Genomic DNA, 22,351 nt, shown 5'->3' with positions numbered 1-22,351 from the left:
GATTATGGACATTTTCTCAATTTTTTTTTTTTTTTTTTTTTTAAAAGATGTTGAGGCTGCATGGGAAAGGCTGGAGAACCAACAGGAAAAACTCAAGGTGCTTGATTAAAATTATTTCAACTTGACCTAAGATTACTCTAAATCCTTTCAGATGTGAAAGCGTCAAGATTGAAAGGACCAACTGAGGTAGCTTAGGCTGTTCAAATTTGACTTCAACCCTCTCCATTTATCTAATAGTACGTATTAACTGTTTCTATACATTGCTTAAGAGAATCTCACACTCAGATTTCTAATCCCAAGATTTGAGTTTTTGCACTGATCTGAGCATTCCAGTTTGACTAGGTATAAGTTTAGCTATACATTTCTGTGCCTAACTGACTCAGAGCAGCTATGGTCCTTTTGATAAAGAGAGCAATGCTGTGGCATTACTCTGAGCTGATCTTGAACCAGATGCATGAAAAAATGCCAGCACGCGGTCCTCCATTCATTTACACAGCAGAGGAGCACTCTGAATGAGTGCACAGGATTACTTCCTATAGAGCGGGTTGCTCTGGATACTATATCACATACTCAAATTTATGCATCTGTCAAATACCTGTTACTGTTTGTCTAAGAAGCAAGGGATTGAATCCCCGTGAGACTGTCGTGAGATGGAACAAAAAGCACCGTTTGTTAAAGTATAGACTGAGAACTGAGTAGATACTAATTAAGGAAAGTCATAGCATCAATATCTTTTTATTTTCATCTAGAGTCTTCCAAAATTGGAGGTCTGTAACTTACAGTAGACAATAGAAGTAGCTAACCAAGTAGTTCAAACCCTTCCTCTTAAAACAATTCAGTCATGTTGCCTGAATACATACTTCACAGTTGTCCTCTTTCCTTGACATCAGCCTTGGACTTAGCTATAGGATGACTCTCATGCTACTTCATAAAGCAGAAAATATGGGAATAAAGTTTAGCTTTGAAAGTGCATATAGTAAATGTAAGTTCATGCACTGAAGTGTCAGATGCCATTCTAAACTTCTGCTATAAGCAAAAGACATACAAAACCATCCTCTGAAAACCAACTGCTGTAACAAAAAATACTATTTCACTGTATAGTACTTCAGCATTTTGATGCAACACTAACTGTTTTCTATCTTCCCTCTGTCTTCAGTTACTTTTGCAGCAGTCTCGTTCATTTCTTAACTATACCATCCACCTTCTATACTAGGATCATGGTAAAGATAGATACAAAACTTGATGGCCATAAATCAGCATTTGATACCACACTACTTTCCTTTGTAAAGCAAGGCAAGTTCTCTAAAACCCAAGCACAGTGTATGGACTTACTTTACATTCTGTAAAGATGACATGGGTAGAAGGAGCACACTTGATCATTTCAGGAGTATTAATGCTTGCTTGTACAACAAGAAGGCAGTGGATATAATTAAAATGAAAGCATTCTTAACTAATGCTTTATTTTTGCCATATGCCAACTGAAACAATGATACAATTTTAGAAATAAGGCTCAGCAATATGATGGACAGCTGCTGGCAATTTATCTCCAGTGAGACTGCTGCTTAGGACTTCAGTTTCAGTGTTCAGAATACAATCCGATTTGGCAATCGTGTTTTCTTCCTCTGTCAGTCTGACACAGCCTTCAGCCTGTATAATGCTGTGGCTGGAGTGCTTCTCAGCAGCATCCTTAACAATGAGTCGAAAATTCCTGATACATAACTAGCATATGCAAAATACTATGTCATGCAACAGCTAAGTTTAAAATGTGGCTATTAAATTTAAAACTGTATCTAAAAAAATCTACAGCTTCTTAGATATACTATCAACAACTTGTGCTATATGTTGGTCATGAATAGATGCAAGATACCATTTCCTACTTAGGGACTTCCTATTCCTTTCAAAAGTCATTATGTTCTCTTACTTTCAAAATCTTAAATATTTATACTGAAATGCTGTATTACATTAACACATAAAATTATTTATATCCAGACTTTCACCTGACCTTTCAGTTTTCTAGTATCGCTTACCTGGTAGCAAGTATTAATCATTAGTGCTGTATTTGACAGCACAGCGGATTGCAAAACCTTATTTGAGGCAAGATGCAGTAGTTTCTTTATTTAAATCACTTTTTTAGAATGACATTTATGAGTTCTCAGAGGGCTGCTACAGAGGGAAAGTGTAACTGTAGCCATCCTAATATCCTTCCTGTTGCAAGTTAAGAGAAAATATGAAATATCTTGCTTATAACATCTATTTTTCAACGATGAATAAGATATTCTTGCATAAAGACAAGTGGTATATTTATAACTGACTAGTTTACTATGGTGTTTCTAAAAAAAAAACCCAAAACCCCAAACCCCACATTCTGCTTAAAGATGTTACTTTTTTGTGTACACCTTTCTCTATAGTTTGTCCCTTAGTATTAGAAAGTTATCGCAGCTTATAAATCAGCTGGTAACACTTTGTCTTCGTTCTACTGGAAGAGATCTTCTCTCTTCACTGAAGTAATTACTTGACAACAATCCATTGAAGAGATCACTGAAGCCTTCACCAGTTACATAATTCCAGTCCTTAAGTGTAATGTGTAATTCATCTCAAGGAACACAGAAAAAAACAGTTTACTTTTCAAGACTAGAAAAGTCTGGTCCTCCTTTGCTGTAATTTCCAGAAATTTCTGCCCCACTGAAGTCAAATCCAGGGTTCTGATGGAGGTAAGAGAAAAGTTTAATAGATAGAGTATTGATAATAAAAATGTTTAAAAAACCCCAACCAACCAACCAACAAATACAAAGCCCAAAACTTTCTGTTCATATTCTGCCATTGTAACAAGGACATATAATGATCAACTTGTCATCCATTTGTCATGGCGCTGAAATTCTTGGAAAACGCATCAACAAATAAACCTTGAATTGTCACAGTTTGGTTGCCTACTGCTGAAGTGACTGTAATGCTGTTCTCAATCTGGCAAGCAGTTAGATCTCCCAGTAAAGAAATATTAAGGAAAGTTTAAGAAAAATTTTTGGCTTCTGGTGTCCTTTGAAATTACCATTTGAAAATATAAGTACCTGCCATGCTGGATAACAAGTTTCATAAAAATGATGTTCTTTATTGCGGTATGTTGTGTGCTGATTCAGCTGTTAAGTAACAAGTTGTAACTCTACAACACTGCAGACGTGCATAGGAATGGCTGCCTGCTAAAGGTGTACCAAAACATTTTAAGCATTTTTTATTAAAAGGGCAAGGAAAATATTTTCCAGCTAACTGTTCCACATCATCTGATGTTATAAACAAACATGTTCAATAGAGCTTGATGTTAGAAGTTTGTTGTAAATATGGCTATGTCATAATTCTAGATAATAATAGAAATTGTGTGTAGCCTAATTTAAGTGAGAAGTTGTTAGTATTACGCAACAAACCCTGAAACAGCAATACGCCCCCCCAAACTCATCTTAACTTTTCACAAAACCCTCAGACAGACTACGGACAGAATAATCTCTTGAAAGTACACTGATAAAGCCTCGTAAGCATTCCATATGTATTGAACTACAGTATATGTTTCCGTGGCACTGGACAGCAGAACAATTTTGCTCAGCTTTCATGGCCATAACCTCTGTGTGCAAACACAAAATACAAGGAGTGATTATGGTCCTTTAACTTGCCTCTCTTTGGAATCGCTCCAGGGTAAGTTTCCTTTGCATCTGGTCCTGCACCCAAGGATCAGCAGCATATTCATTTTCTAACAGAGACGTCCAACAATTTCCAGCATCTCGATTTGTCTTCATTAGAACAATTCGTATCAGCTTCCTGTCTTCTGTTGAATGAAAACAGACACATGAACCAACCATTAAACTCAGTCCTATGTGCTAATCTTTTTTGTTGTTTTGGTGAATTCACCATTAACAAGCACAGGACTTTTTTGGTGAAGTAATTTATATTCCTAATGCCAATGCCAACAGGGTGATTGATAAATAAATAAACATTAACAAGAAACAGAAAGGCTGAAGCAAAGATAGCCTATACAGCCATCTCTCCCCTTTCTGGCCTGTAAAATGCTGAAGCTGTTTTAATGGATTAAAACACAGTTCATAAGTACTTCTATTGCAAACATACATAAACTAACCTTTTAGAGAGGTTCACAACGGAGAAAAAATTTAATCTATGAATATATACACCTCAGCTAAGGCAATAATGAAGGACGTGAGGTCAGGCTTTACAGACAGTTATTACCAAGAAAAGCCAGAACTAAGTTTTAGCGACATATGGAGGTATAATCCATTTATTTAAACACAGATAGTATGCGTATAGACAATAATATTGGAAGTACATTTCAAAGGTAACATGTAGGATGTTTAATTCTACTTAATTGAATAAATACAGCATTATAAAGTGTATTTTGAAGATTATTTGCATACTGGAAAAGAGTAGGCTTCACTTCACAATGTTTGTTTACACTTCTAGTTTTCATGTTTAAGTTACTGAATTATTAATCAATATTTAGAATAAATATTGAATGGAAACCAAAATCCATCACAGGAAAACATTAAGTGAGAGGCACAGTCCACAAATATGATTGAGAAAACCTAAAGTATTCTGACCATTTTACAATATTTATGATGTAACGATCAGAGAAGCTTTTTTTGCTCATTATCTGTAGGTACCTTAGTGTGATTTTTAGATTGCTTTCTGATTCTCTTGGACTGTCGGTTTTGTCACTCATCCCAAAAATTTAATGCATATAACGTCACCTATCCCAAAAATATAATGCATAAGAGAAGGAGAAAAAACAAGAAAAGTAACAATTATGGAGAGGCACAGACCACATAACTGTACCATAATTGTCCAGCTTTAATGAGTTTTCAAAAAACTTCTCACTATATGGAAGTAATCCACTGACTACCAGCTTCCAAGATACGGCACTTTCCCATTACCCTTCATCTCTAGGGCTTTTGTACTACCTCACTTCCTTAGTCTGGCAATAATGCTTGTCTTTTTTACAAAGCTACGTACAGGGAAGAAAGTAATCTTTCCCATTAAAACTCTTCTGCAGCATACTTTGAGAAGTTCTACTGCCCTCATAATGTCATTTCAGATGTAGGTTATTACCTAACGTCCATGTTCCTTCATCAGTTATTGTAGAGTCAAAAAGTTTACCCTGCAAAAGACACGTACAATGTTACAAACCAGGTAAACCCGTTCAGTATCCCGTTCATATTGAATTGTGAAGTTTTACTCCCAACTCACCTTCTTGTTTTCTACTGAAAATGAACAGGGTGATCCGGCCCTATAAATATAGACTTACACATCGACTATCAAAAAATTATTTTTTGTTACACAACTTTTTTTTTCTTAGGAAGCATTCGATACAGTAAATATACCTGTCCCTGTTTCAGTATCTCAATTCATTGAAAGGACTTGTGTTTCTTAGACGGTAATGCCATTTTTAATAGACTTGCCATGAAAATGCCAGTGTTTCTGCCAAGGGTAACGTACAGCTATGCTGCAATGTATATACATTATGCTACAAAGAATTGTTCATTACCAATGTGAAAGTAAATCTGCTTTTGATCTGGTTTTTTTGGCTTTCAGCAGTGAGCGAAGCTATGCGCTTAAACACTGCCCAAATCCCTACAACAGAAGAACGCCACTCCACGTGAATTTGTTGTCTTTGTTTTTCCCATCGTCTTTAAAAGATCGTGCAGTTCGAGAGCGCTGTTTCTAATAAACTCCACTTATAATTTATCAAAGTCTAGGTATTTAAAGAAGAAAAAAAAAAAAAAGAGCGCAACACGGCAGAGAGGTCTTCTAATCGCCCCGGGACGCAGCGGAGCTCCCTGCAGCCCCCGGCGCCCCGCGGCCCCCCGCGCCGGGCCCGGGTCGCGGCTCGCCGCCCGCCGCCCCCTCCCTCACACGGCGGCGCCCTGGGCTGCCCCACCGCCCCCGGGCCGCGCCTCCCCCCGCCCCCCGCCGGGGCGGCCGGTACCTGCAGCACCTCCCGGCCGCGCACGGAGAGCGCGATGTGCCGGCTCTGCAGGCTGCAGCGGACGTCCTTAGCCCGGGTGCCCGGCGGCACCTGCACCTCGATGAACACCTCCTCCAAGGTCTGGTACCAGCGGCCCCAGGGCGTCCCGCAGGGCACCACCCCGCTCCGCTCCTCGAAGGGAGCCGACATGGGAGACGGCGGCCCCGCACCGCCCCGGCACCTCAGCTCCCCCCCTCCCTGCCCGGACGTGTGCGGCGCGCCCTGCGCATGCGCGCAGCCCCGCCGCGGCTAGCCACCCGCCCCAAGCACCTCGCTGGAACGGCGGTGCGCGTGCTCCGTGCCAGGGGCGCTGGTTGGCTGAGCGAGCCTCTCACGGGAGGAGGTGATTGGCTGCCCGGGGCGCGTGGTGGTGGCCGTTGGTCCCTTTGAATGCTGAGGGGGCCGCGCCGCGCCGGGCTCTGTCCGCTGCCATGGCCTTCTCCAGGGCTCCGCTCCGGCGCTTCAACGAGAGCTCCGGTACGTGCGCGGCGGTCTTCGGTCCGCGGGTGGCGGCGGGGAGGGAGCCCGAGCCCTTCGTAGTAGTGCCAGAGGGAAGGGGGACCGGCCTGCGGTTATCTCACCGTGTCCCAGTCCTTATGCCTGTACTCCCCCTGTGAGGGGAGTTGCCTGTAGCAGCACGTTGGAGGACCTCTTGTCTAAGCCCTTGTAGGAGTCTCCTTTTGAGGAAAAAAATTCCGACTTCAGGTCGAATCCGGGTCGTAGGTAAACGGCTACTAAATATAGCACTGAACATATATATATATGTAGTAAATAAAACGGTGACAAACCAGGATTTGCTAGCCTTCTGATATCGTGGTACAAAACTACGAGAGAAATGTACAGAACTAGTCACAACTGAAGTACTGCTACTGAGAGCACTTTCTAATGTAAAAGTTTCTCATATTGAGTGTTTGGCTGTAGCTGAATGCCTCTCTGCTACCGTTACCTGTTCTCAAATGAAGTTTCTCTCATTTGCAGAAAGCTGAAGCAAGTAGATAAGCATTTACTGGGCTTGAGACCACCTGACTGTAATGATAATTGTATGAAGAATTTGTAGCCATCTTGTTTCTGTCTGCTGTTTCCCTTAAAATTATTTGATTTTTTTTTAAAAATTAATTTTTTAATGAAAGTTTAAGTAACAGTTCTTTGGAGGAAAAGTTTGGCATTTGATAAGATCTAAGTAGTCTCTTCTAAAGTGGAAGGAGATGTTTAAAAAAAGCCAGTTAAGTTTGCTTTTTATCCTTTAACACTTTAGACTGGCTTTTTCACCAATTAGCATTAAAATCCTCTAACCATTTGGGTTTTTTCTTTATGGAAGTTAATGCGCTATCGCTAATAAGATGCCTTGCAATATTGTATATGCAAATCACAGTTTCTAATTTTATTAGCAGTGTAATAAAACAACCCTTTCCCCCACCATGTGTGCTGTATATTTTCTTCACATTTATGGGGAGGATGAGGAGAACTGAGACTCCAGTTGTTGGTTGCTTGGTTTTTTTTTTAAGCAGATTTAACTTAGATGTGTTATCAGCCTCGACTCATTGAAGTTGAAAACTCTATCATTACCTTAATAGTTCTCTGCTGTTCCAAAAATCTCATTTCTAGTATGTACCCTACTGCGAGGATCCTATGATAAATCTTCAGACGCACTGAAAAGTTCTCTGTCCTCCGAAACATGCCAACGGGTTAGGAAACAGAAGAGTAAGTAGTCATAAAAGTTGCACAGAACACAATGGTATAATATCTTTGAATGCTACAATTGTTAGTGCTTATATGCTGTTACTGCTTTGTTCTTGTTTAGAAATTGTCTAACTGAATCTTCCAAAAATAGCTTTATATGTGACTTCTGCTAATTAGGGGGACCTCTGGAGATCAAATAAATGATTTAACTACTTCATTAACCTTGGTTTTATTGATACTTTCATGGGCTTTTCAGATATAAAGCATCCCTCTGTTGAAAACTGACAGCATGGATCTGGATGGTGGGGGGGAAACTTGGCAGAAGCTGAGTTCTCAAAACTGCCTGTGATCTGGCAGTCTCTCTCTAAACTGTCCAGTGCCCAGATGACTAATATTGAACTGCCTGATTGCAGTGAGAAAACAGCTGGCATAGGGTTGTGAAGTGGATAGTCTCATAATCAGGTGGTGTTCTGTCTTTTGTATAAAAAGTCAATTAACCTCATCTAGTTTGGTTACATTTCCCTCACTGTGTGCATGCACACCCTCTTCCTTCACCATTCCTTTCTGCATCCTTCTGCAGGTGAGACAAATCTGAACAGTGAGAACAATGCACCTACCCCTGTAACTGGAAGGAGACTTGTGTCTCTCGGATCAACAGTAAGACTCTTCTGCGGTGTCTGTAGCGCTGTTAAATTCTAGCTAAACCTCACTGTGACTGGTTAAATCATGTAGCCCCTTTATACAATTACTGTTAACCTACCTGGGTAAACTATGAAAGACGTTATTGTGCCTGTATTCCTTAGTAACTAAGAAGGAAAAATGAAACTGCAGTATCTTTGGGAATCGTGTGATGATTACTTGGGACTACAGAATGGCTTGTTGTCTTTGGTGTTACAATGTTGGGGTTTTTTGCCTTTTGCTCACCATGTAATGATGGTGCGGCTGCTTCTTTTAAGAAGACCATGTTTCTGTTTTCATATGGTGGACAGGGCAGAGTAGAAACCTAGTGGTAAAAGAAACAAAAAGGGGATGATACTGCATATCAGGTTCTCAGTGCAATGTGTGAGGATGTGGATTTGAAGATGCATAGCTTAAGAAGTTGAAAAATGGTAACACTAACTTACTAATTTAGTTTACTGGTGCTCATGAGGTAGGATGAAATTCTGCAAACCAACCTGTGGTTAAGAGATTAAAGTGTTTATGGAGCGTAGGGGGTGCTAATGTCTCAAACTTTCTTAATCTCCTTCCTGTCACAATGGTTATGAGCTGTCTGTTCAGAGTAATGCTTATGAGAAAGTACAATGGTAAAACCCATCTTAACCTGATACTTGTCTGCCCTATATGTGGGAGAGAGATGTTTGCTTTTTATTTGGTGTGTGGGAGAGAGATGTTTACTTTTTATTTGGTGTGTGGGAGAGAGAGGTTTGCTTTTTATTTGGGGGGGGGGGGTACCTTTAATAGTATTGTCTATATGAAGGCATCCACTCTTATATTTAATTGTGTTGTTAAACTAGTATGCAGCTAGAGATCAGTTTAAATATTTCTAATACATCTGTTTTCAAAAGCCAGCTAATGCGACTCTGAAGCCTAAAAAAGATCTTATCCTCATGAAAGAGAAAAAGAAACAGAAGACACTGGAGAAGGAGGTATGAATACACTATGTGAGTGCAATTCTGTAATACGTTTCCCACTTACCATAATAAAAAATACAAGCTGGTAAAATTAGCCTCTTTTGCATAACATAGCATACAAGTAGTTTGCAAACAGCTCTGTGCAGAGCAGAGATTATCAAATGTTATGGTATGTAGAAAGCATTGGGTTTGTTAATGGAATTACATTAATTCCTACTGATTGTGAACAGCTATGCAGCCAGACTTTTTTTTTAAAAAAAAGGAGATCCAAGTCCTATGTTCTCTACCATAAAAAAGTTCTGTTTTATTTAACAACTGTTTGATGAGATTTTTGTTTAGTAATTGACATAATTTTAAAGTTTAAGAGGCAGCTAGCTTTTCCTTATCAGTACACTTCTGTGTATGAATCTATGCCTCATGTCTCAAATGTCAGATTCTGTCTTTCTATTCCGCAGCCAAAGAGGAGAGTTGGCTTCTGTTGCAAGCTGAAGCTAAGACTATTCTAACTTTAACATGTTGTACTGGCTCAGTAGCATAAAATAAGTCAGATTAAATGCTAGGACTGCAAATCTGTGGTGTGTTTAATAATAGAGAATTGTGGTGATTCTGTTGTCTCCTTTCCTATGAATGACAGAGTTGAAGATTTATATTCTGAAAGAAAGTTAATACAGTTTGAATACTTAGTTTATGCCTGTGGTTTTCTTGGAGAGACTAATGATGTTATTTAAGAAGAATAAGAGTAGGAAATAAAGAAAATACCTCTTTTGTTTTAGATTCGTGCATTAGTGAGAGAGCGTGGAGAGCAGGATAAAAAACTTCAGGCTCTGGATGAGGATTTTGTTAAGATTGAAGCGAAGCTGAGTGCTGCAGTTCAGGAGAAAACATCTCTCTTGGCAAATGTTGCATGCCTAAAAAAACAGCTTCTGGAACTAACAAGAACTAATGAACTACTAAAGTCAAAGGTATTCAGACAAATAAGTGCATATTTGCTTTGCCTTTGCTGTTATTAAGCCCCCTGGGCAAGAGGAAACTTTAGTTGCTGATCAGCATCTGTTTTCACGTTCCCCATGCCCCTTCATTGGCAGAGGGATAGAGCATGTCTGGTTTGGGATCTTGTGCGCTTCTGTTTAAAGTCAGAGCGGGACCTGTTAACATCCATCTCAAGGATGGGTAGAGATAAGTGTTGTGGGTGGGAGGGGGACGCTTTTAAAAGATTGTGTGAAGAGTAATTCATATGAAGAAGTTATGCTTAGTGGTTTTATATTCATCTCTAATAAGCTGTCTGAAGATGGCGTGCAGAAGAAAATGAGCAGCCTATGCATGGAGTTAATGAAGCTCAGAAACAAGAGGGATGCTAAGGAAAAGGTATGACCATTTGCACTGCACAGGATAGTAATTCTGAGCTGTTCAGGAACAGACAACGAAGGGCTTACCACAGAACTGCAGATCATGTGTTGTTTCTGTCCTCAACTCGGTAGTTTCTTCTACTTTCTGCAAAGTGAAAATAGAGAAAGAAAGATCAAACAATGAATGTTGTTGATTTTGCTGTTGATGTGCAGAGTAAATCTGAGTTCAAGTAAGGAAGCCTAGTAATACCTCTGTTACAACATCAATCTGTTGGTCAGACTATTAATTTCTTTGAAAACCAGTGGTCCTAAGTGTAGTTTGAAGCTCTTCTACATGTTTGCATTTTTCAAGTGGGGGTGGTTATTGTTGTTTTAACAAATGGCTAATATCTTTACAGAGGGATACTTTGAATCACATTTAGCATAGTAGCAAGTGCTATCATTAAATTGTAGTTGTGAATTCATTTCAGTTTACCACTGTCTCTTAGACAACAGTTGTTTTTTTACTAAATCTCATTTTGGTGGTAATATTTGTGCTTTTTTTTTTTTTTTCAGACTGCACTTGCAAAGCAGGAAGACATGGAAATGAAGCTGCAGGAAGCGCAAAGGAATCTAGAGCATTCAAAAGGAAAAGTAGCACAGTTAGAAGAAAAACTGTAAGTAGTAAGGAAGGGAATTGACTTAGATGACATTATATCATCTAGCTGTGCTTACATGCTTATACCTTATTGTAAGCACATAGTTTAGGGAAAACGCAGGCCGTCTCCGTACTGAGAAGGAACAGAAATTATTAGTATTTGTAACCTGGAATAAATTTGATGGAATGAAGTTTTAGGAACTGCTGTATTCTTATAAAATGAACATACAAAATATTGTTCCTCTAGTGTATCTAACCTTTTTCCAAAAGACAAACCATGTAATCTCAACCCTGTGTCTTCCAGTGTGGTATGGGTGGAGCTTTCTTGGGTATGGGGTGGGGAGGGAAGACATGTGTCTTGAGAAAAGAATTGTTATTCATCTTGGAGCAAGACATTCATGTCGATTGGATACTTCAGTGTCTGGCCCGTTAGAGTAGTAAGTTAGGAATAAGCAAGAACGAAAAAGCATTGGACAAGGAGTTGAGATCCTAGTTCAGCAGCCAGGCATTTGACACAGATTTGATGGACACATGTGTGTTCTCCAGCTAAGTGTATTGAAGAGCCGTTGTGGTGCCTTCAAAGTTGCTTCATAGTAGGCACATTCTCTGAAGGTAGGCAACTGCAAAGTGTCTTGGCTTAAGCAACTGTATGTAGGAAGAGAGAGTTCCAAATCAACACTTTCTGTTCTGCCCAAATAATGTCATTTGCTGCACAGGATCAGTGCGCTAACATATAGGCTATTTCTGAGGATGGCAACCTAGGAAGGAAGAACTTATAAGGTATATTTTATGTCAATTTTGCATGATCGTCACTGCAGCATCCTTTTTACGCTTTCTGCATTTACTTAACACGCAAGTGCTCAAATATGAGCAGAATTTTTATACTTACATTAGAGTTAAAATACACAAAGCTAATAATGCAGGTAGTGCAATTCACAAAGGGAGGAAATGGTAATTTGTCTAGCTAATGCAGCTGTTCTAGCGTACTTGCTTGTGACAGTATACGTCTCAGCATCTTTACTGCAACTGAGAAGACCATATGGAACAAGTATCAAAAGAGGGTAGAATCACCTCTTAGAGCCAATACCAGTTTGTCAGCCAAACTGGATTATTAAAATATGTATTACTACTAAGTCGTGATTCAATGGCTTGTTTCTACTTGCTTATCTGTAAACAAGTAGCTTACAAGTAGCTATGAATTTGTTTAAATACATCCATCATGAAAACTTTCTGGTTTTAGGTCTGCTACTGAGAGAGAGAAAGTTGAAGAAAAGTCTGACACTGAAAAACTCCTGGAATATATCACAGAGCTCAGGTAACAACAAATTGTTCTTGAGTTGGACTGGGTAAGTTAAAAGGCAGTAAAACTAAGCCTCGTTTATGACTGGTGAAGTAGAACCTTGGCAATATTTCTGTTTAACAGTATTAAAATAGAGGAGGAAAAGAAATCAGATATTTTTCCACACAATGGAAAGGAGTCATAAGATATTATTTTAATTATCTTTCTAAATGTCTCTGTGCTTTTCTGGGCTAAGCAGTACTACGGAAGAGTTTTGTATCGGGGTCCTAAAATCATGTGTTTAGCCTGAGTTATTTGTCCATAAATCAAGCTAAATCCTTTTCCTCTAAGGTACTGGCAGTAATGTCTTTTAGCCCTCGCTTGTAAAACAATGTACAGTAGGGCAAAAAAACTCCTCAATCTTGGCTTCCGGTGAACTTTACAATACTCCGATTTGCATTTAAGAGTTGTGATGAATTATGTATGTTTGAGCATCAGTCTGATTCTAAAAATTACTATTCCAGTTCTTTGTAACTGATTGAAACTCTAACCAGTCTTCACAGTAATGTGTCCCTAGCCCAGAACATGGTGAAAATACAAAAGTATTTAAATTTAACTAGTTCACTCTTCACCGTATCCACCACTGTCATTTTACTCATTAAGAGATACCTCATTAACTGGCTATGTTAAGATTCTGCTTATTCTTGTAAAAGCTGGTTTATTAATGTGTATGCTTTTCTGTGAAAACTCAGCTTTGTAAAAAAACTGGATGTAGCAGTCATCTGTAAATCAATTATAGTGACTAATTCTGTTTTAATCAAACCTTTATATTTTGTGTGATTGTATGTTTCATTTAAAACAAAACATCAGTGTTAAAATGCTTTTAATTAACCTGTATTAATGTGCAAAAACTTGTGTCTGGGAAAGTAGGTGAAGGCAGTTTTCCTGTTGGAAACCAACAGTCCTAAGCATTTTTCCTTTGTGCTGAAGTGTAAGCTTACAAACAAAATTTACTGGTAACAAATGCCTGAATTTTCTCCTACAGTAGTGTTGCAGAAACAGTTGAGAAATACAAACTAGATGTTGCCCAGATGGAGGAGATGCTGATAAAGAAAGACCAAGATATTGAGAACCTGAGGGATACCCTCAAAACAAAAGAGGAACAATCATCTAAACTGATAAAAGAACTTAATGAAAGATGTCGATTGCTTCAACAAGAAAAAGGTAATTGTTAGTGCTTGTATGCTGTTTGCATGTGTGGGATCACTGACATCTCTTAAAGCACCTCAAATAGGTTTGTTCTAAAATGTCAATTTAGACTGGTTTGTTCCCAGTTAAAAGTTACGTCTCTGAGCTCCAGCTGAAAACAGCTAGGCATATTTCTAACAATTATGGAAACTACCTTGAATCTGACATCTGTTAAGTCTAAATTTGTATTTCCATGGAGGGTTACTAAGGTAGAGAGTATAGAATAGAAACTGTTTACATAGTAGGAATGGCTATAATCTGAAAGGTGAACACAAATTACTTGTTCCTTACTCTTCATTGAGAAGCAGTATGAAACTGTCTCAATTCACTGTTAGCAGCTTGTGCGTAAGGTGCGTAAGGTTGAGGTATTGGGAATGTGTCTAGGAATCCTTCTTCACCTCTTTCCACCTCTCCCCCAAAACCAGCAACTCTGCAGCCTGTGACTGGTACTCAGTTCTCTGTGTGCCAGTTGGCTTGTATGTGCTAGTACTATGTGGAAGAACCTTTGGGGAAATCATTTAGTTGTTTTTCCCCAGCCACACTGCTGTTCTGATGAAGGCTAATTGCTTGATCTAAAGATTCCTGTTGTTAGAATTATTTTTGAAGTGGTGTACTTTCAGCCAATTTTGAGGAGTTTCCAGATGGGTTAAAAATGTGGTTTTGTTTTGGTTCCCCCCCTTGCCTAACTCACTTTAAAGCTAGAATGGAAGTACTACGAAGAATAGATGTTGTAGTTCTTTGAAGACAGAAGGGAATTGATGTTATATTGACAATTCCTCTATGCAGAGAAAGAGTTGTCTGAGACCAGAGGAAAATTCCTCAGTATGAATGCTGAAACAGAAGAATTGAAAAAAAAAATTGGCTTAGAAGAACAAGAACACCAAAAACTGCTTCAGAAACATGAGGAGATGGTCTCTCAGCTGCAGCAAGAGAAGGTAAATACAGACTATAAATTAGTCCAAAAATAGACTCTAATCCCAGTGACTGGCACTAAAGGTTCTGATTTTGGTTACACGTGAGGTTGCTGCATTAGTAACAGTCTAATCTGTGGAATGTACAAGTGAGGGCTGGCCAGCAGAAACTGTGTGTGGTCCAATAGCTCTAAGACTCATAGCTGGTATGATGGGTGTTTTGGTTCTTCCTGTAGGTTTGACCTTATTCTTGTGCTTTAAAGTTTGAACACTGCAAATTAGCCTTTAATATCTAGAAAAGTACTGGTAGTTTTAAAATCTGTGGTACTCTGGCGTGCAGGAGTCATCTGCATCAATGCACCAGAAGTTACTGGAGTTTCAAGATGAGGTGACAAGTGAGAGACGTCTTCTTGAAGAAGAGCTGAATGATACAATGAATGAGCTGAATAAATTACATGCTAAGGAGAAGAAAGCTGAAAAGTTGGTGAAGCGCTTGGAACAAGAAATCAAATCTCAAGCTCTTGAACTTGCACAGATGGAAGTAAAGTTGAAAGGGTTTGTGAAATAAACTTTCTGATTCTAAAGCTTTGAGAGGGGAAAAAATGTTAAATCAGTAGTATAAACAAAGCTTCTGAGCCTAATTCAGGTTTTAAAGAGACCTGAACGGATCTAAACTTGTTTCTTCCTGGTTGTTGATTATTGATAGTGATTAGATCTAATCACTATCAGTAATGACTTGAATCAGTTTTATATTGTCTTAATTTAAAACTATTTAATTAGCATGCTGAGACTTGCTTGAAATGCCAGTAATATGATGTTGCTGTGAAGGGTAAGCTGCATGTGTGTTGTATTGGATGTTTCTGCCCTGGAGAGGGCAGTGACTAGGAAAGATTTTCAAGCAAGTTGTTTCTTCCTTTCACGTATTGGAAGTTTACTATTAGGTGTTCAATCTATTCTATAGCCATCTTGGAAAATAAGGGGAGGGGGAAACGCTTAGTTAAACCTGCTGTGAAGATTGTGCTTTAATACTTCAGAAGCTGTGGCAGAGAAGTTACTGGTTTGTCACAATTAATTTATTGCTGCAACTGCAAGCCTTCTGTAACTGATAACAGCATTTGGTAATGTTCAAACATACTTATCTCCAGCGTGGAATGCTGAATTTTTATTTCAGGAAGAATGCTGAGTTGGAGCAAATCAAGGAAATGCACAGCAATGCTGTTTTGCAAATCCAAGAAGAGCATAGCAATACATTGTGTAAACTTGGAAAGACTGTTGCTGAGTTTGAAAGGTATTTAAGTTTCATTAAGATCTAGGACGGGGATTATCTCTAAGATCACAATAAAATATGCTGTTTATTCATGTGTCTTGGTACTTAACACTGTGTATGAGCGTTGGTACAGTGTTAGAGCAGAGGATTTTGTGATGCAGTATTTGATGGCATTAAGAAATTCATTTATTCCTTTTGAGTACTAGTCAAGTGTAATAACATACTCGGTATCTAGTTCAGGAAACCGGATGTTTCTTCTTCCAAAGTGTAACCAATTAGAATACTCAAGTGCTCTGGAATCTCAGTGAGAGTTGTAACTAGTGATGGTGTTCTCTTTGCACTAAAACCTCTTGCAAAAAGACTTCTTATTTAGGCTCAAAACTTGCACTGAATCAAGGTTATTTTTCTACAGTTCTTGCAGATCTTTCCTCTCAAATATTCAGGCTGTAGAAGTATTTAAAAAGTGATACTGTTATTGCTAAGTATGCAGGGCACCCATGAAGGATCCAGTGGGATATTTGCCAATGCAAGCTGTAGATAGTAGGTCTTTTGGTCTTTAAAATAAGCTTCAGATACAGTAGGTCTTTTGCGTTTTAAAATACCTACCAAAATGTGAAAATACCTGTATCACAGAATTTGTCGTAATGTTACTGCTTATGGCTTTATGGAAATGTGGTGGGGTTTTTTTTAACTTTGGATTTATCAGTGCCAGAACACTGCCATATCTCCAGATTATAAAATCTCTTATACTTGTTAGCATGAGCTTGTATTGCTCTTGTAAGGCCTCAATGCGCCAATCTGTATTTTGCCTAAAGTAACAAGATTTTTCTTATTTGCATTGTAATACCAGCTACAAGAAGACAATAGCTGAAGAAATATGCAGTCTTAAACTGGAGAACACATCTCTGCAAGAAGAAGTTGCCAACCTAAAAAAAATAGGCCAAGATAATCTACAGCTGCTTCAGGAAGCAGAATACACTAAAAACAAAGCAAAAGAAGAATGTGCAAGGTACTAGATGGACAAACTTTTCCTTAAGCTAAAGAATGCCAGCTAAGGCTTGCCTTCTTAACTAGAACTTAACACGGTGCTCTACCAGATAAAATTGGTATTTGGTGTCAGCTTAAGTTTCTTCCTTTTCCCTGTGCAGAGGGTTGAAAATATTGGCAGAGAAAATTCATTAACTTTATATGCATTAGAAAACTGGTCTGGTCAATCAATTGCTTTGGCTTTTTCCTTTATGTGGAACATACAGGAAAAGGAAAATACTTAATTGAAATATGTTGGAATATTGTCTTTATCAGAAATATCAGTTACAGTGACTGCTCCACAAATAAGATCCACAGGGGCAGACAAATAGTTAAGGCAGAGCTCACCCTTTGCCACGTGTCACCTCAAATTGTGCTCGCAGGCAGATGCCAATTGACCATCCATGAATTAGCGCACTGCAGTGAGGTAAACAAAGGTGTTCTCTCTGCCTAATATGAAGCACCACAGTGCAGCTGATAAGTAGTAACACCCAAGAAGTTGTCTGAGGCCACTAGCTGAGGACATGTTTCTCTGTCTAACAGCAGCTTAGCGGTGTATGTTCTCCTTCCAGCTCACTGCGCAGAGCATGAGAAAGTCCCTTGCTGTGGGCAAGTAACTGACTATTTGAGGAAGTGGGGGAGTTTGGTCTTAAAAGGTCCCAGTGTACAATCACCTGTATTAGGCAACTGTGGTAACTGCCTGTATGTGAGTTGCATTATGGAACATATTGTGTATGTGCTGTAAGATTTCCTTCCAAGCTTCTTTTAATGTAGGTCCTAGCTAGCTTCTGAAGTTGAAGCTGGATTTAAATCAACAGCTATGCTCTAATCTTCTTAACTGTTGCATGTGGATAAATTACTTACTCAACTGCATTAAAATGCTGTTTTGGCCAAACTGATTTGGGCATTTCTGATCTTCCCAACTCTAGCTCTTTGCTGATATATAAAATGCCTCTGTAAAGTTTTGTAATGCTTCTGCTGTCTTGTTCGCCCATAGCCAGTATATTGAGATTGTCCAAAGGACAATTACTGCTTACCCCAGCTTATTTTAAAACACCTGTGCTTCTGAAGATGTTGCCCTTTCTTTCCTCCCCACCTGCTTAATGTTGCCTCCGGTTTCCATTAGGGCTGGTAAAAGAAAAACAGCTCAAGAGTTACTTCCTGTTTGATTTGCAGGTTGAGTGTGGCAGGGAAGGGATTCTTAGTCTCCACCTAGGTGGTATAACAAACAGCCGAGGTTGGAGAGGGAAGGCAGTGCATTTAGGTGTAGAGTTCTTGAACCCTTGAGTACAGCCACACTGAACAGTCTTGACTAGTTTCTGCTTGAGCAACCCTCAGTGTGTAAAGTCTAACTACTTCAGTGTCTTCCACTAAAAGCTGCTGGCGTTAAACAGCCATAAATAAGAAACATATGATCTTTCCTTGCTTCAAAAGTATGTCTTGTTTCCTCATAGAAGTTAAAAATATTGTACGTCTTGAACTTGATTGCTTTCTGTATTGTTCTTCTCTTGTAGCACTGTTTGTGCAAACCTTTATTTCAGTTTTTCTGCTAGCAGGTTTTCAATCATGGTTACTTGTGTTTTCAGCTTTAGAGTAGTGTAAAAAAAAAAAAAAAAAAAAAAAAAAAACCAACCAAAAACAGGTTCATTAAGGATGGATGCTATTTTCCTCAGGATGCTTTTAGAAGTCCAGACAAAGCTTGCACTAAAAGAAGCAGAAACAGAGAGAACGAAAGAGTCTTGCCTTGCACAAATGACTAAACTTCAGGAAAAACTGGAAGAGCAAACTCAAGATCTGAAAAGAAAACTTGAAGTGGAAGGATCAAGGTGACTTTTCTGAAACTAAACCTGCATATTATAGCACTTCAGACTTTTAGTGTGAAGAAGTGCTGAGAGCTAACAATGAACATAATGAAACTCCACTTCTTGCTTTTTAGGAAAACCATAAATGAAGATGTGACCTCTAGCTTAAAAGAAGAGATAAAGACCTGGCGTACTCTATATGAAGATTTACATAACAAAACTAAGCCTTTTCAGGTGTGTTATGAGTAGGTGTTTATTAGTATCTGTTGACTTAAGACTTGTGCAGTTGACTCAAGTTCTACTCTTGAGAAGTAAACATGCTGTTTCCCATTCTAAGGCATTTATCCTGCAACAGTTTCCTAAGTTACTATTCCTTGAGCCAGCTATTCTCCTTCCCAAACCAACCTTTCTGTGTAGATTTCAGTTCAGTAAAAAGCTATGTTTAATTTAAAGATTTCTAAAAGATTAAATATGTATTTCAGCAACAACTAGATGCATTTGAAGCAGAGAAGAATGTGCTCTTAAATGAGCATGGTGCAGCCCAAGAAGAACTGAATAAACTAAGTGATGCATATGCTAAACTACTTGGCCACCAGAACCAGAAGCAAAAAATCAAGCATGTTATGAAGCTGAAGGAAGAGAATATCCACTTGAAGCAGGTTTGTGAAATGAAAAGTTAGAAATCTGTAAGTTATTAATTTGCTCGATTCCTTTGTTTGTTGCTCTAAATATTTATAGATTAATCCTGCAAACTACTTGCTTTCTATGGTTCTTTAATTCCCTGCAAGAGCTAGACTAGAAGAAACCACTGGCCTCCAGAAACAGCAAGAGAAGCTGTTCTAGTTCCGACTGAATGTATGATATACAGAGGGATCACCAGTGCAAATAACTACCCCTACTCTTAGCTTGGTTGGTTTTTCTTAGCTCTCTTGGAGATTCTAGGCTTAGTAAACTATCTGCTGAAAGCAGCACCTGGAAGTTTCAGGCTACCGTACTGCTTAGTGGTGTTATACAGCAATTATACAGTGGTGCTGGTTTCTCTACACCTGTATGTTTGGGTTTGGTTTGTTTTTTAACGCCACCAACAATTGTGTATGTATGTTTGTGTTTAGTATTAGTCAAAAGGGCTAATTCAGTAAAAGATCAAGCAGGCTTTTCTCCTGTTCTTGATCTAACTTCCAAGTATTATGTTTTCTTTAGGATGTCTCAAAACTGCGTGCATTGCTAGCAAAAGAAAAGCAAACCAAGAGAGATCTTCAGGAGCAACTATATGCAATTCAGGGCTTTAGGCGTTTTGATCCATCCAAAGCTTTCCAGCATGATAGCAAGGAAAATATTACTCAAAAAACTCCTTTTAAAGAAGGTAAGCTGAGATATTGATATAACCATCTCCTCGTACCTCTTAAACATAACCAAAGAAGGTATGATAGTCTTGCATAGTTTGCTGCATTTGGGGAAGAAAGGAGAACGGCATCTCTTGTGTTTCACGGCAGATGTTGGAAGGCTGCATCAACGGGGCCCTTCAGCGTACCGTTTGCTCTTGTGCTTTCCAGCCCAGTTTCTTACACCCTGACCTGAGCAGGCGGTACGTCAGGTCAGGCAACAGAAAGTGTGTTTGATAGGGGGGAAGAGGAAGGAGTGAGTTACAGGGAATCAGGTGGTTTGCATGATCTTGCAAGATGTGAACTTTGCTTTGCTACTGCGTATCGCCTACAATTTTCCTTCTGTCATACAGCTTACACATTGCAGCTGATCAGGTGATGGGCAGGGTCTCCTGCACGGGTGGTAGGGGTAAAAGTGGCTCAGCCAGAGGGTTGAGCCCTGGTTCTTTAGCTGCTACCTGGCAGGACCTTATACTGCTGTAGGTATAAAGGTACAATGCAAAAGGTCTGCAGATGAATGTGGAGTGGAGGGAAAGATGGCAAGAGCATAGGGGCGCACGAAGGGAAGCAGTGTAGGGGAGAGTGTGGGAGGGTGCAGATCTCGACCAGACCTTCACTTTACAGTATATTCCAGGGTCTGAAATTCTGGCTTGCCTGTTATGTGGAGTGGAGTGCCTTCCTCCCCTCCGCAGCAGACAAATAATTACGCGATGTGGTGGGAGCAATAGTGAAAAACCCAAACTTAGTAACATTTTTCCATTGCAGGTAATAAAAACAAAATTTAATCTCTTCTTGGTACTCAGAAAAATACCATAAATCGCCAATAAATTCACGTAGTGCAGAAGACTTCAACAGACTACTTGTTCAAGGTGAACTTGGATGCTGTATATAATACAAATTAGTAGGAGTACTAGAGAAATGGTCTAAAATGATATATTTTTAGAAAAACTATGCTTGGTTATACTCTTACTGCGAAGCTGTAGGTGACTATGTTCCAGACTCCTGGTAACATCGTTGCACTCTTGAACTATGAGACGTGTTCACTGTTTCGCTTTTTTTGTATGCTGAAGCTGCTTGGGTTTGTTTTCGACAGAGCAGCTTAAGTTCAGAAAAGGTGAACAAGCACTGGAGAATAAGGATGACAAACGAAATCTGATTTCATGAAAGGTTTTTTTTTTTTTTTGCATCTGTCTCATGTATGCAATTTTACATTAAATTAATCTTGCTGTTTATGGTTGCTTCAATACCAACGGCAGGAATGCTGCCAAGAGACCCCTTCTCCTCTGTGGTCTACGTAAGATAGAACCACTGTAGAAAATTGGACTGTACAGTTAGTTTTGATATTCTTCATGGGATCTATATTCAGGACATGCTAATTGAAATCGTGGGGCTAGATATGGCAGCTGTTGATCTTCAGAAGAGGATTTTCTGGTGAAACTCAAATTGACTGCATTTACCTAAATGTTTGCATACTGCGGCTAAGATTAGTGTCTTAAGAGAAATGTCTATTTTATGAATGCTGTGCTCACTGGACTCTTAAATTGTCATAATATCTTTGTAGCCAGCTGTTGTAATTGATCAATGCTACATGATGGGGAATAACGACAGAACTTGTCTAAACTGGGTGGGAGGATACCCACTGTACACACATTCATTGTACAGACTTGAATTTTGGCTAGGTGGAAAGAATCTGTTTAGCTGTATCTAAAATTAAGAACGCTTTAGCACAATAAAAATCTTAAATTAAAGAATTTGTCTGTTTCCTTCACAAACCAAGGATAAAAACCAAAATCAAATTACATAGTGTAATTGACCTAATGTTCTTTGTTCTAGTCTTAAATCTTCATAACAGAGCCGAGTGTCAGTCTGGCCTCAAAGACTCTGTATTCTCTAATCTTATAGACATTATTTAGCTGAACTGTACGATATATACAACCTGCAATTCCCTTATCCTCTCATTTCCCGTGAATTTCTCTTAATACAAAAGTATATACTGGAACTGAAGTGAAATGTGGAACTCTGTGTTCTTGTTACTGTATGTACTAATGTCCTGCATATGGGTGCTGGCTTTTTTCATACAGCCTTCATTCTTAAAACTTTCTAGCTTAATTGGCAGTTTTGCC

General features: G+C 39.0%; 2 protein-coding genes across 2 annotated transcripts; one reads left to right on the top strand and one right to left on the bottom strand.

The window, feature by feature from the left end:
- Positions 1–716: 716 nt before the first annotated feature.
- Positions 717–6,169, bottom strand: NUDCD2 (NudC domain containing 2). Its single transcript, XM_050905301.1, has 4 exons — positions 5,981–6,169; positions 5,104–5,152; positions 3,660–3,811; positions 717–2,702 (listed from the first exon to the last, which is right to left on the bottom strand). Exons 1-4 carry the CDS (start codon positions 6,167–6,169, stop codon positions 2,619–2,621), a joined length of 474 nt encoding a protein of 157 aa, XP_050761258.1. The 3' UTR covers positions 717–2,618.
- Positions 6,170–6,435: 266 nt separating this feature from the next.
- On the top strand, positions 6,436–21,989 carry HMMR (hyaluronan mediated motility receptor). The gene is made up of 18 exons (XM_050905232.1): positions 6,436–6,496; positions 7,625–7,720; positions 8,280–8,356; positions 9,265–9,345; positions 10,104–10,292; positions 10,609–10,695; positions 11,232–11,332; positions 12,554–12,628; positions 13,638–13,816; positions 14,627–14,775; positions 15,092–15,306; positions 15,923–16,039; positions 16,869–17,027; positions 18,718–18,870; positions 18,981–19,080; positions 19,329–19,505; positions 20,047–20,209; positions 20,994–21,989. Exons 1-18 carry the CDS (start codon positions 6,451–6,453, stop codon positions 21,011–21,013), a joined length of 2,184 nt encoding a protein of 727 aa, XP_050761189.1. The 5' UTR covers positions 6,436–6,450; the 3' UTR covers positions 21,014–21,989.
- The last annotated feature ends 362 nt before the right edge of the window (positions 21,990–22,351 follow it).

Source organism: Gymnogyps californianus, chromosome 14 (genome assembly GCF_018139145.2).
Source record: "Gymnogyps californianus isolate 813 chromosome 14, ASM1813914v2, whole genome shotgun sequence".
Taxonomy (NCBI): Eukaryota; Metazoa; Chordata; class Aves; order Accipitriformes; family Cathartidae; genus Gymnogyps; species Gymnogyps californianus.
This window is presented reverse-complemented; position numbering and strand designations above follow the sequence as displayed.